General features: G+C 25.3%; 1 protein-coding gene across 2 annotated transcripts in view; it reads right to left on the bottom strand.

The window, feature by feature from the left end:
- Positions 1 to 2182: 2182 nt before the first annotated feature.
- Positions 2183 to 13764, bottom strand: part of LOC136989380 (neurotrimin-like) — a 42454-nt gene continuing 30872 nt past the window's right edge. Inside the window, exons 3-5 of one of the 2 annotated variants that reach the window (XM_067287501.1) lie at positions 7591 to 7801; positions 6278 to 6574; positions 2183 to 2848 (exon numbers count right to left, since the gene is read on the bottom strand). In XM_067287501.1, the coding sequence (XP_067143602.1) occupies positions 2727 to 2848; positions 6278 to 6574; positions 7591 to 7801 (630 nt within the window). In that variant the 3' untranslated portion in view covers positions 2183 to 2726. Of the gene's footprint in view, positions 2849 to 6207; positions 6575 to 7590; positions 7802 to 13764 lie in introns of both variants that reach the window. The other variant, XR_010882910.1, reaches the window with a different exon arrangement.

Below are 13764 nucleotides of genomic sequence, written 5' to 3'. Positions count from 1 at the left end.
ATTTAATTTTTTTTAATAGATTTTTTTTGGTTAACAAACAAATTAATTAATGGATAATGAAGATAATTGATGATAAAAACTAAAATAAATTTAGAAAAGTGACCATAAGAAATATATCATTAAATATTATTCGGATGTTGACAAGGCAATAGAGGCTAACGAAGATACTTGTTTGGATGTTGTTGAGATAATGAACAGAAAGGAAGCCCATTGAAATTGCTAGGATGTGCCGAAAATAGTTTAAGAACTTGTTGAAGAATTGTTTGGGTACTTAAATATATAAGTTACTTTTATATATATATATATATATATATGGAATAAATCGATATTGTTTGAAAGATTCTCTCTAATTTGTACAGAAGTATTTGTTGCGAATGATTGAAATTAATTTTTTATATTTTAAAAATGTTTTTTGCATTCTAAACACAATAAATATATTACTTTCACTTTATATTAATTTTTTATATTTTTATTTAACACGTTTCTTCTTCTATTTTTACTTTAATTTTATGAGGTGTTTTACTTCTTGAATTTATTCTTCGAGGAAAAATAAAATTATTATTATTATTATTATTATTATTATTATTAATATATTTTTTTTTCTTTTCTCTTTTCTTATATTTTATTTTTAAAAAATAATTTTTACAATTTTAAAATTAAGAAATATTAAAAAAAAAAAAAAAATTTCTAGTTTCGTTAATACTCATTACTTTTTCTCTTCTATCTTGGCATATATAAATATGCAAAAGTTAATTATATACATGCCAAGACGTGAAAGAAAAATAAAAGAAAACTAAATAAAATTAACATTATAACAGTAGTCAATGTTTTTATTTTGTAAATAACAAATTAACATCTTGATAAGATCAACTTAATTTCGAACGAGGGATGAAACTTAATTGTTGTTTCTATTAAGTTAACGCTAGAAAAGAAATTAATTATAGAACCTTAATCGAACTTTAAAAAAAAAAAAAAGTCTATATAAATTTATCTAAAATAAACACTAGATTAAAATGTTTTCTCCTTTTTTTTAAAAAAATCTTTTTATATATTATATATTAGAACTGATTTAAATATTCGAAAAAAAAGATAATTAAAATTCTACTTAAGTTATAACTTAATTGTTTATTTTGTAATATATTTTAGATTATAAGTTCGTCAATGTAGTAGGATTAAAACCAAATTAAACGTATTCCTAATATAGTTTAATTAAGAATCAAAATTAGATAATAGGATTTTTTCCCTTATTTAATTTAATTTTTTAATTACATAAACGTAAACTGTATCATTAGTTATTTTTTTTTAGTTCGGATATATTGTGAACATTCACAAAAATAGAATTAAATCTAAAAAAAAGGTTATTTAATTGTTATTATGTTACTGTAATGAATATAAAGACGGTTAGTACGTGCTAAAACAATTTCGTACGTGTGTTTGATGCTATTATAACAATAAAGTGTTTTCTAACAGAGAAATAACTAGTTACAGAAAGAATTTTTTCTACTATTCAAAAAAATGCTATTTTTTCTTATACAAAATAAAAATAGAATTAAATAATAATAACAATATAAAAATTAAAAAAAATAAATAAATAAGTAAATAGAACAATTTTGATATGTAAATTTTTACTCACGATCATGTACACTTTAAATAAAATTTCATAATTAAAATAAAATAATAATAATAATAATAATAATAATACTAATAACATAATTACTTTATACTAATTAATGCAAATCATTAAATTACATTTAAAATTCGAAAATGCTAATTAAAATTATTTAATATTATTTAAAATTTTCACATTGATATATTAACTTCAATATTTTATAAAATATTTTTATAATAAACAACAAATTAAATATATATATATATATATATATATTTACATGATATAAATAAATTTTTTTAATGAATTAAACCATTAATAATACAATTATATTGGAATAAAAGTAGTATTTAATTTTTCTAAAAACATAACTAAATTAATTCTGGGTCCATAAACATGGTGGACGTATCTGAAAAAGTTGAAATCATTTTAGACTTGGAGAATATTTTACTATAGAAATATTTTAGTTACATTTATTTTATTATTATTACTGGTTTTTTTTTTTACACATATTTTTGAATCTTTGAAAACTCTTTAAAAAATACTGTATACTTCACGTGAATTAATGAAAAATTTGTTTTTATTATTATTATTATTATTATTTTGCTTTACAAGTTTCCAAGTCCAAAATCATTTTTCACTTCTTTTTTTTAATGATACATTTTCAAGATTTACAACTTCTGAAACAAAACAATTTTATTTAACCACAGTACTTTATATAACTTCATGAGCAATGAGGAAGTTAAAATAAGGCAATTCGAAACCTCCATTCTGGCAATGTGTTGTACTTTTTTTTTTTTATTATCCAATTAATAAAACGACACAAGTCCGACGGAAAACCACTTTGACCAAAATTTCTGCGGTCAAAAAATTAGTCCAATATTTCTTCATATGTTATACAGAGATTTTATTCATCGTTGAATGATGATTTTATTTTATTTTTTTATTTTTTATATATATTTTTTTTATGAAATTCCACAATGGGAAGTTAGTTCAGAGTGAACATACACACAGCCATACACATATTACACATTCATACTTATTACTCCAAACTGTGGCCACATTTTCACCCTGAGAACAGTTCGTATCGCACATCTTATTAACAGTTCGAGTCAATTCACCTAAGTACCGACCACAGGATGGACAGAAGTATATATAATGTCGTAAATTCGGGGTTTAACGATTTACTTCCGGAATGGGAACCTTTGCTGTCGTATTGCATGGCAGCTGGTTTTTCACCTGAAAATAAATTTTTTAAATCAGAATTTATGTAAATAAATGTGTAAATAAATAAATAAATATATATATATATATAAATCTGTGTGCAGTAAAACCTGTGTAAGCCGGAATCGCACAGTGCCGAATATTTTAACTGCTTTGACAGGTTTGTGTTTATTTTTAACATGAAAATAATCGCTCCATTCCGAAGAATTTGTTCCGTTTAGGCAGGTTTTACTGTATTTTAGTTTTATTATTCTTTTATTTTATATTATATTTTATGTGGTTTTTATACGTAATTAAAAATTAGGTTAATGTTACCTATGGTTCCAAAATGGCGGCTCGTCTCTGATTCCAGGCAAATAGAAGAAAGGAAACAGTGGGGACGCACGTTCTAACCTAACCTAACCTATTCTAATAAATTACCATAATTATTACCAACAAAATTATTAGAATAGGTTAGGTTAGGTTAGAACAGTGTCCCCACTGTTTCCTTTCTTCTATTTGCTGGAATCAGTGACGAGCCGCCATTTTGGAACCATAGGTAACATTAACCAAAAATTATAAAACAGAAAATAATTGCAATAGATAAGAAGTAGGCAGAATTAATAATATAAAGAAAGAAAAAAAACATGAAATTTTATTGGCTAAAATATTTCAAGATAAATATCAATTTTGGATGTATTCGATCGACTGGATACAGATTGAATCACGAATGGAATCGTCAAATTTGATCGGGCATAACGTGATATCACGTTATGCCCGATCAAATTTGAAGTTCTCAATAAAAGATTATGAATTCTCATAATATAATCTAGTTTCTTATTCGTTTCTAGTGTATTATTTTAGTTTACAATCAGTAAATGGATTGGATAATTCACGTTTGAGCTCTTTTTGATTGGCTGATTGATTAATTAACGCGAGACACCATCACATTATAGAGTATATAATCAGCCACAAGTAGAAACCATTATAGGCGGGCCTGACCCGCAATGGGTCGATTACCATGAATTAATTTTAAGGATGATGATGATCTACATTGCCTATGATAAGTTAGCATGGTATTAACATGATTCGAACCCGAATCACACTCGTTTATTAATCTATTTTCAATGATTAAAAAGTATTTCTGTCTGTCTTCTCTATTATCTCATTTTTAGATTATATACTGTTAATTGTTATATTTATTACAGTATATGAATCAAAGTAATTTTAATGTTGATTCTTTGACTGAATCATTCAATATTTCGTCTTATACTTGTAATAATGAATAATTATAAAAACAGAATAAAGCAAAAGTATTATTTAATTATTTTCAGGGCTGTTATATATGTTATAAAAGAGAGAAAGTATGGCAATCGGTCAAAAAATAACCCACTCTTAAGATTTTTTACATATTTAGACTCAAAGGATCTTGAAACGTCGAAAAATGCAAAAAATTGGGGAGTTTTTTCTGCATGTGTGGATGTTAGTGTGTGTGTGTGTGTAGGGGGCATGATTTCGTTCATCCCCTTTAAAACTTAATAACGCTTGTACTGTACCTTTTTGTTGCAAATTCCTAAAATTTTGCAGGGAGGTTTGTGTGTTAGAGGGATTTATTCTATTAAATTTTGCAGGTTAAAGGTCAGTGAGATGGGGAGATAAAGGGGATCGTGTGTCATATCTCGAATGACGTCGGAATTAATGAAAATTTTACTCCTCATTATCATTTGCAATTTTTTATAAACACATCTCTATCCTCAAAATGAACATTTTATGATAATTAATAATACAAAAAAAAATTTAATAAAATATCATAACAGATGGCGCCACACAAAATTAAATTTTTTTTTTCCAGGGAAAGTTACACAACTCGTTGCTAAATTTTTTAAAATTAAATTTAAGCAAAATTGGAGTTTAATAAATTATCATAAATAAATTATTTATTAAACTTTATCTTGCTTTAAGTACAATACAATAAATACAAATCACTATTACTGTATTCTTGTATTTTAATGTATTGTTCTATTGTCCAACCAGTTGTTGTCTGTGAAAATTTAGTTAAAAGTTCGTATATATAAAACACTTTCAATTATTCGCAATGACGATATTTATCTATTCTCTAAAGAATAATACTAGATCTTTGTACATTCATTGAAGGAAGAATAGAGCACGAGTTAAAAGCAAAAGACTCTGCAATCTACTGATGTACAGTACTGTACATACATGAATAACCATTTAATTGATCTAATTATTCTTTGTATCCTGTCCAGTTAAGAATTACTGTTAAAGATAAGATTTCTATTTAAAACTATGAATAAACATTGTCTGATGAATACCCACGAAGATACTATGGGCAGAAAACGATGGAGTTATTTGAATCATTTTATTATAAAATATTCATCTTTGTAATATTATGTAAGCTATATACTGTATATTTACTTTATAAATATGTATTATCGAATTTGTTTATAATTATTAACTCTAATTAATAACATTTAAATCGGATTAAAGAAATTATAAATTATATGGATTATACTAATTATCCAATCACTAATACGATCATCATAATCAATGTTCAAGAATCGATAATGTGATTAACTTAACATCTATAACTAAAATCATTATCGAAATCATCCGCTTAATAATTCACAAAATCGTTAATTTCATTAAGAAAATCATCCATTTAATTAGAATTATTAATAAGAATCATCTATTTAATCATCATTAACAGAAACATCAACTAGATTAGAGCAAGAGCAAAAAAATTGAATCGATTAATCGTAATCAGCTAATTCACAGGATTAATAAAATTTAATTAAAATTCCCACAAAAATTATAGAAAAAAAATTTTTTTGTTATTTTAGTTTAATTTTTGAAGGGGTTTTTTAAAAAACTTTTTAAAATACGAAATGACATTTTTAAAATAGGAAAAAATAAAATAAAAAATAAAGAAACGTGTGGACCTAGATAATCAGAGAAATGTAATTTAAAATGAATATTCTCAAACGGATTAAATTTGACGTTTTTCGAGAGTAACTTATCATTATAATGCATTAATATGACTTTAAAGATGAAAAACATATCTGTTTTTCATAATCGTCCAATTCTGAAGTAGTAAGAGCAAATTTTTTTTATTATCATTATTATTATTATTTAAATTTAATATATATATATATATATATATATAGATATAAAAGTCTGTGTGATTGTATTCTTTCCTCTTACAAAGATAAGATTTAAAAAAAAAAAATGATAATACATTATATAAATGGATATTAGTAACATATTGACAAAGATTGATCAGAGCAAAGAAGAAACTTGATTTCTTTTTTAATGTTTAATAATTAAAAATTATAATATTTTAGTATACAACAAAAATATTTTATTAATCTACTCACTGTTTTAATCAATCTCTGCCATTATATTTTTATTTTGATCACGTATAATTAAGTTGTAAAACTTAATTACCGTTTAAGATGTGTACTGTGATGCTACTTGGCTGAGCATTTGAAGGGCCGCAAGTATAATTTCCTGAATCGGCAGGTAAAGCATTTTTAATGTACAACCTGCTAATAGCAACATCACCATTTAATTTCTGAACTGTTATTTCTCCTCGAGTAGAATCATAATTAATCATTCGATCATCGTGATACCAGAAGACGAAGATAGGAGGTTCTGGGCTTTGAGTTATAATACAAGTTAAGTTGATTGAACTCCCTGTTTTGACGTATAAATCTGGTGCTTCGTTTATTGCAGCTTTAGCTACTGTAAAAGAAAGGAAAATTTGCTTAGCTAAGATAATAATAATAAAAAAAATCCATAAAAAGTATTTAGAACTCGAGCATAACGCTTCATAAATTTATCCTTTCTGGTGTTAAAGATTTAAGCTAAAGATTCGACATTATAAAAATATATAAACGTATACTTTATAAAAGGTTAAAGGTTATAGTTTTTTAAGATTAAAATCTGTCTAACGTTATAAATTTACAGTAAAATATGGCAAAATTTTAATTAAAGTTAATTGCTAAAAACATTGGAAACTCGACATCAATCTTTATTTTAACTGGATAGAAACTTAATTTACTAACAAAATAAACAAGAATTAAACTAATCTAACATAAAATACTTTATACTCACTTCTCAAATTATCAGATAATATCTATAATGTTACGAAAGAAGGCTTTTTTTTCGGGATAGAAACCATAAAAGAAATAGTGCAATAAATTTAAAACGGGTTTAATACTAATAATAATAATAAAAAAAGGTCAACTTTAATTCTCAATTTATAACCAAAAAACCTAAATTTTCATAAAAGTCCGTCAAGCAATTTAAATTGCACATTTCCAAGCTAAAAATTAATTTTGGAAAGCACTTCTTCACTTCAACTAGAAGTAAAAGAAAAAAAAAAAGAAAATTCTTATGTGATAAAAAAAAGTTTGAAACATTAAACAGAAATGGCATTAAGAAAAGTTGTTCAGCATATTCGATTTTCTTCGGCTTAAAATATTCTCTTCTCATCTATATATATTGTCTGAGATAGCTAGCAATAATGTTCATTAATTTCGAGTCATTCTTCAGAGGGGCATACATTTATCTTCTCTCTAATACAACTTGTCACAACAGTGGCACGTAGTCAAACATCTTTGTCATTCAATGACAGACGTCGATGGATTAATATTGAAGCAGTATTAAAAGCGAAGTAAACTATCCAAGTAATTTTTACTCTATGAAAATACAGTATCTAAGGCTAAATGATATTTATATTCTTTCGTTGTACTTACCTAAAACTGTCAAATTAACAAAATAGCTAATTTTAGGATCGGAACTGACTTGGCATTCGTAAACACCTGCATCTTTTAATTGTGAAAATTTAATTTGTAAAGCCCAATCGTTTGTATTTTCGATGTGGATGGCTTGAAATCTATCTTCACTAGTATATGTATCCAGTCCAACTGTTAAAACATGAAAATCTACTCTTCTAATCCATGATACCTGAAAGAATAATAATAAAATTATTAATTTAAATATATTTCAATTTTATTATATAAGTAACAGACCTACAGAAACATTTATTATCATTTTTTAAATAGGTATAAACTAAAACAGAGCATATATAAAATACATAAACTATAATTTTCTAAATAATAAAAATGTCAAAAATTTTATTTATTTTTTTTATTTTTAGCTTTAAAATTTTGTTTATTTATCACGATAATATATAGGCTTATAAACTAGTGATAACAATATAGGTATATATATATATATATATATATATATATATTGATAAAGTAGTTCTATTAATTGGCAAGTTCTATCTGTAATTTAGATGGATTTACTGTTCGGAAAACAATTTAGAAAAGTTATTTTCTGCTTAGAAAGTAAGATAAAACGACAGGTTTATAGATTTAGTTATAGTTTACGATAACAAGGATCCGAAAAAATAAGGTTAAAAAAAAACAGCCTTTTAAACTCTCCAGTATGAAATGGAACTAAGTGATAAAGTATAACACTACAGTTTCATTTCCTCTGTTAGAATCTAAGACGTTTAGAAGTGAGTATATCCTTCAAAACAATGTTTAACGTCAATCTTATTTTTGTCTAGGTTCTATACGTTTTTTTTTTTTTTTTTTTATCGGTTCGTCATGCGTCTTTTTTGAAAACTTAAAGGTTCAAATCAGTAATACAATCTCTGCAGGAGCTAGGTATGTCAAAGGATTTCTTTGAGACAATTGTCTGAGAGAAAAGTAAAGAAGCTCAGTTACAGTTACGAAAGTAGACGTAACAATCTTTAGATCTAGATTGTTCTTTATCCAGAAACAAGAGCCTGAAAGTCTCATACATCGTTCAATTTCCCGTAAGTCATCCAATCTCAAAAGAATTCATAGCATCTCCGGTTCCCAAGTGAACGTTTTCGATGTTGCATGTGATAAGTAGAAGATAGAAAAAGTTAGAGCGAAAGTAAGAAAATCATGTAAGAGACATGTAAGACAACCATCCAGTGTAAAATTCGTTTTCTTATTGAGATCATAGCAAATTCCTTTGGGAAGGTGTAAAGAAGTGGAAAGTGAGATTGTAATTGTAGACGTATTACAGAAAAATTTAAAGTCTATTACGTAAGTTTGTATAAATTTATTCCATTTTTAGAATACTTCAATATAATTTCTTATCTGTAAAGTAATTTTCTATATTTATGCACGTTTTCTTTTGAATCACAATCTATAAAAAATATCCGCTGTAGTCTGAATGATAATTTCGTTCATAAATTGTATATCAAGCATAACTTTTTAATGATTTCAACTCAGATATAAACATTTTCTTTAATATAAATTACGTTATTAATACAGACCTAAAAAACTGCAGTTTGTCGAGAAAGATAAGGACAGACACACACGTCTAACATTGATTATTCTTAACAAATCTATCAATGAAAAGCATACTTTATAATTTTTATAACTTAAAATTTATATATTTTTACATTAATAAAACAAAATCTATAGGATTTTTTTTATTTGTATAGAAGCAAACGATAAAAGATTCTTGTGTCAGATATAAATATCTGACCTACATTAAGAACTTTCTTAAACAATTATCCAAACAGACGGATAGATCTATCCATATTTACAGGCTTAATCAAATGAATATAATCGATCGTCCTAAAATCTTAACTCAATAGAATCTACTTAATAATTTATTGTGTCTTCCGTTAGACAGACGTCTTAAGTTATTTGTTTAATGCTTTTATTGAATGAATGTCGATAAGTCGAAAAGATGATGAGTTATATAATATTAATACGAAGACAATTTATGTGTAGTTTGAAGAATTCATTAAGTTAACTTACTTTTTATTGAATCTATCATATTTTAAACAATATCTCTAGTTTGCTCATCATTTAGAAAAGTTTGAAACGAGCAAAATTAGAATGCAAGCTCTTAAAATTAAATTTTATTTAAATAATGTAATTTATTTTAAGAATTTGTTAAATAAATGGCATTTTTATATGTAACTAGCTGCGTGTGAATGAAGTTATTCGGGGTTTTGAAGGGGTGGAGGTTAGTGAGATTGGGATTGGAAGAGGATGATAAAAACAATGGTTTTAGTAACTAAACTGTACGGTATATTTATTAGCTTTGAATTTTACAATAATAAAACTGTAAAGCACAAAAATTTCCTCAGGCTTAAGTTAAGAGGGGTGGATTTTGGAGTAGTTGAGGAAGAGACCACAAAGTTGGCTAATTTATCTGGGCCATCGAAGAATTTTCACGTTAAACTTGGTGCGGATACGTTGAACAGTATATAACCTTTTACCTATCATACATACATACATATTTTAACTTTTATGTAGCGTAAAACTGGTGAGTCGCCTATAGTTTTTTATGAACGCATATAACTCGCTCAACTGTGGGTTCCAGAAGAAATAGGTTTAATGCATGTACAGCCAAGTGTTATCTTTTAATAATAGTAAACAAAGTTAAATAAAAACGCTACGTTACATAGAGGGGGCAACAAAATTACACTTGTCTGTTTTGGACATCTATACCGTACCTCCAGGGGTGTTGTCTAATGCTTGAGTATGATTCACCTAAATTTCACCTAAACCATACGAAAGAAATGGCTATTTCTATATTTTAGATTAAAATTATTAGGAGAACCTCCTGAATAAACCCCTTCTAGGCATCTCACCCGGTTTTACCTATAGATTTAATTGTTCGATTTCATAAATAATATAATAATATATAAGATTATACCTATATAAATCTGTCAATATGAAAGGAAAAGTATTAAAATTCTAATAGAAAAAAGGATTTCTTTTAGCGTCGTATTGAAAGCAACGTGGTCATGTTTTTGAAGTAGTAGAAACGGAAGCAACGGGGTTACTTACTTTAATTTGTATCATTCGGTGAGTATAGAGAAATTCAATCAGACTAACAACTGGTTGTATTTATTAAATCATGTTATTTCCTAGATTAACTTAATATAGGGCACTATTAATCTTAGTCAAGCTCCAACCAAACTAATTGGCAATATCTGATACATTAGCTGAGGTTCCGACATAATCCAATGAATTCTATATATAGACAGATAAGGAAATTAATCAGAGAAATATTTATTAAAATATGCTAATAATAAGTTATGTATTCAAGTTTGACTAACCCTCCTACTTTCCTAACTCGGTTTATAATAATGATATAAATCTTTAAAATTTTATTAATTTTTTTAAAATTTTTAATAAATATATGATTATATAATTATGCAGGAACCATAATAATATCTACAAAGTTTATTAATTTATATACATCATCTGTTCTACTCACAGGAATGATAACAGATTTTTCTCTAGAAACTAACTAAAAACTAAATAGTTTTTCTTAGTTTTCTTCAAAAATAATGAGATTTACTATTTGTTTTATAATTAGTAAAGAACCTTTTAATGTTTTTTTTTTAAATCCGTATTTTAATGTAATTCTGTTTTAAATTTTAATAAAGCATAAATAAAGACAGAAACTAAACTCATCCGTACAAAGAGGTTGCTCATCATTATTCTTCCTACGACTTTATCATTAATTATTTTGATTTATGAAGAAAGATTTATAATTATTTAGCAAACATTTAAAATATTAACAAGTAAATCTTACTTTGTTGTTATAATTTAAACATCATTGAATCTTATTTAGAAGACGAACCATTAACATTATTTAACATTTATTCATTTACTCAAAAAAAATTCGAAAGTTAGTTAGTGAAGTTAGTCTTTAAGGAATAATTTAAATTTTGCTATTCATTAATTAAGCAAATTTTCTGTTCATTAAATAAAGACCTATTTTAATTAGGTCTTGTTAATAATTTAGAATAAATTTGCCTTAATGTCTGCTTACTTTCATCTTTAGCAACTTTAGGATAATGTGGGCACTTCTCTTCATTTTACTAAACACATTTAGCAGGAGGAAACTCAAATGCAATCGCTTTATCTCCCCTACACCCTGAAGGGAGTAGAAATGTCTATCATTCGTTTCCCCTACTCTCTTTAAGTATGTGGAGTAGGTACTTATCACTTTAGCTGTCGATTCATTCAGAGGGATGCAGAGGTTATTTTCAGATTCAGAAGGGCAGAAGTGTATTTTTAGAGGGAACTACACACATTCTAGATCCATAACAATAGCACGATTGACCCTCTTCGTTCAATTCTCATTCTATAGATTATTTCATTATAGATAGCGAGGAAAATACTCCCGAGGGAAGTAAAGTTTATTTAAGCACTAAAAATGTTAATAAAAAAGTTTCAACTTTAAAAAAATAAAAATAAAATTTTATTTTAATTCTCTTAAAAATAACATTAGTTAAATAGTTTGGACGAATAAAATTAATTTATAGAGAACTTTAAGTAGCTCGAAAATAATTTCATAAATCTAATTTTGTGTCTGGATGATAAACACGATGAATATAGGACTCAGACTTACACGAGATGCCTAATTTACTGTTATCCAGAGTCTCTTCAAAACCGTGTTTTCCGGAATGTAATATTCTATTGTTCTCGACGTCAAACAACAAAACTGATTTTAATGAGGAACAATGTTACGTTCTCTCAACCGCTGCATATTAACTGTACATTAACTTCTAATTTGTCATAGAAAATCTTATCTACGTCGAAAAATATTATGTATTTGTCGTCTGTATTTATTTATTCTTTTATGCTTTTTTATGTTCATATATCTTATATTATTTATTAAATTCCTGTATATTTAATGTATATAAACTGTTTAATTTTTTGAATATTTAAACTAAAAATGTATCAAATAATTACATTTTCATGTAAATTTTCCATTTCGTGTTTGTTTTTATATGTTTTTTTTTAAATATGATATAAATTCTTAATATTTACAAGTTATTTGCATGTAAAATTTCTTATCTGTATATATAGAGATTGTATAATATGTAAATGTATCATGTATATTAAACAGTTGTTGCATGTTAAAAGAATAAAATATTAATAAATGTAATACTGTGACTATAGAAAAAATAATAATAATAAAGTGAAAGATTTCTATAAATATAGACGGGTCTTCGACAAATATATAAGATAAATTTGTAGACTTTAAACATTGATGGGATGACTTTATACTTAGTTTAACGACGATTGGTTAAATTAGTGAAAGTAGGCGGAACCCACTTTTACCAATTTAACCAATCGCGTATCTTGTGTATTTCAATTTATCAATTAATTTTCTTTTTAACAAATTTTATTTCTAACCAATTTTAGTTAGAAAATACTTCAGGTTTTTTTTTATCTTGTATATCGAAAGAAAAATCATTTGCTCATAGGAACTTTTTTATTTAATTTTCTTACTATTTCCCAATAGAATTGTATTTATCAATAGTTCGTCTTGTGTAAAAGTCTACACAGGCTACTTGTTCAATAAAACTTAAAAAAACAACAAAAACCTTTTCATTTTTATTAAATTCTTAAATATTTATGAATGTTATATAAACAGCATAAATAAATAAAAATTTTATATACATAGTCAACGAAAATTTTAATATATAAGGGCATTTATCAATATTCATACATACATAAAATTATAAAAGTTTATACTACTAAACTTTGCATAATAATTAAATGCTTTATTCTGTAAAACTTTTTATATTTATAAAACTAATAGAGATATTATTAATATTCTTATTTTTATATAATTCTTTACATTCCCGAATTTTGAATTAATAAAACTCGTTTGTTTATGCACTCGCTTGTATTAAAAATTAATTTTTTATGTTTATATTATAGTATTAAAAGTTTTAATAAATAAATATTAAATCATTTTATTTTAAACCTATTTAAAATATTTATTTAGGATTTAATTATTTGTGTAGGTAATTATTAAGGTTTTTTAATACAGCTATTTATATTGTAACGTGTTGAACATTTCTTTTCCCCCGTATATAATCATGTTTAAAAATAATT

The sequence above is a fragment of the Centruroides vittatus genome, unplaced genomic scaffold (genome assembly GCF_030686945.1).
Source record: "Centruroides vittatus isolate TY-2023 unplaced genomic scaffold, ASM3068694v2 scaffold_490, whole genome shotgun sequence".
Taxonomy (NCBI): Eukaryota; Metazoa; Arthropoda; class Arachnida; order Scorpiones; family Buthidae; genus Centruroides; species Centruroides vittatus.
The sequence above is the reverse complement of the archived record's forward strand: the minus strand, read 5'-3'. Positions and strand labels throughout refer to the sequence as shown.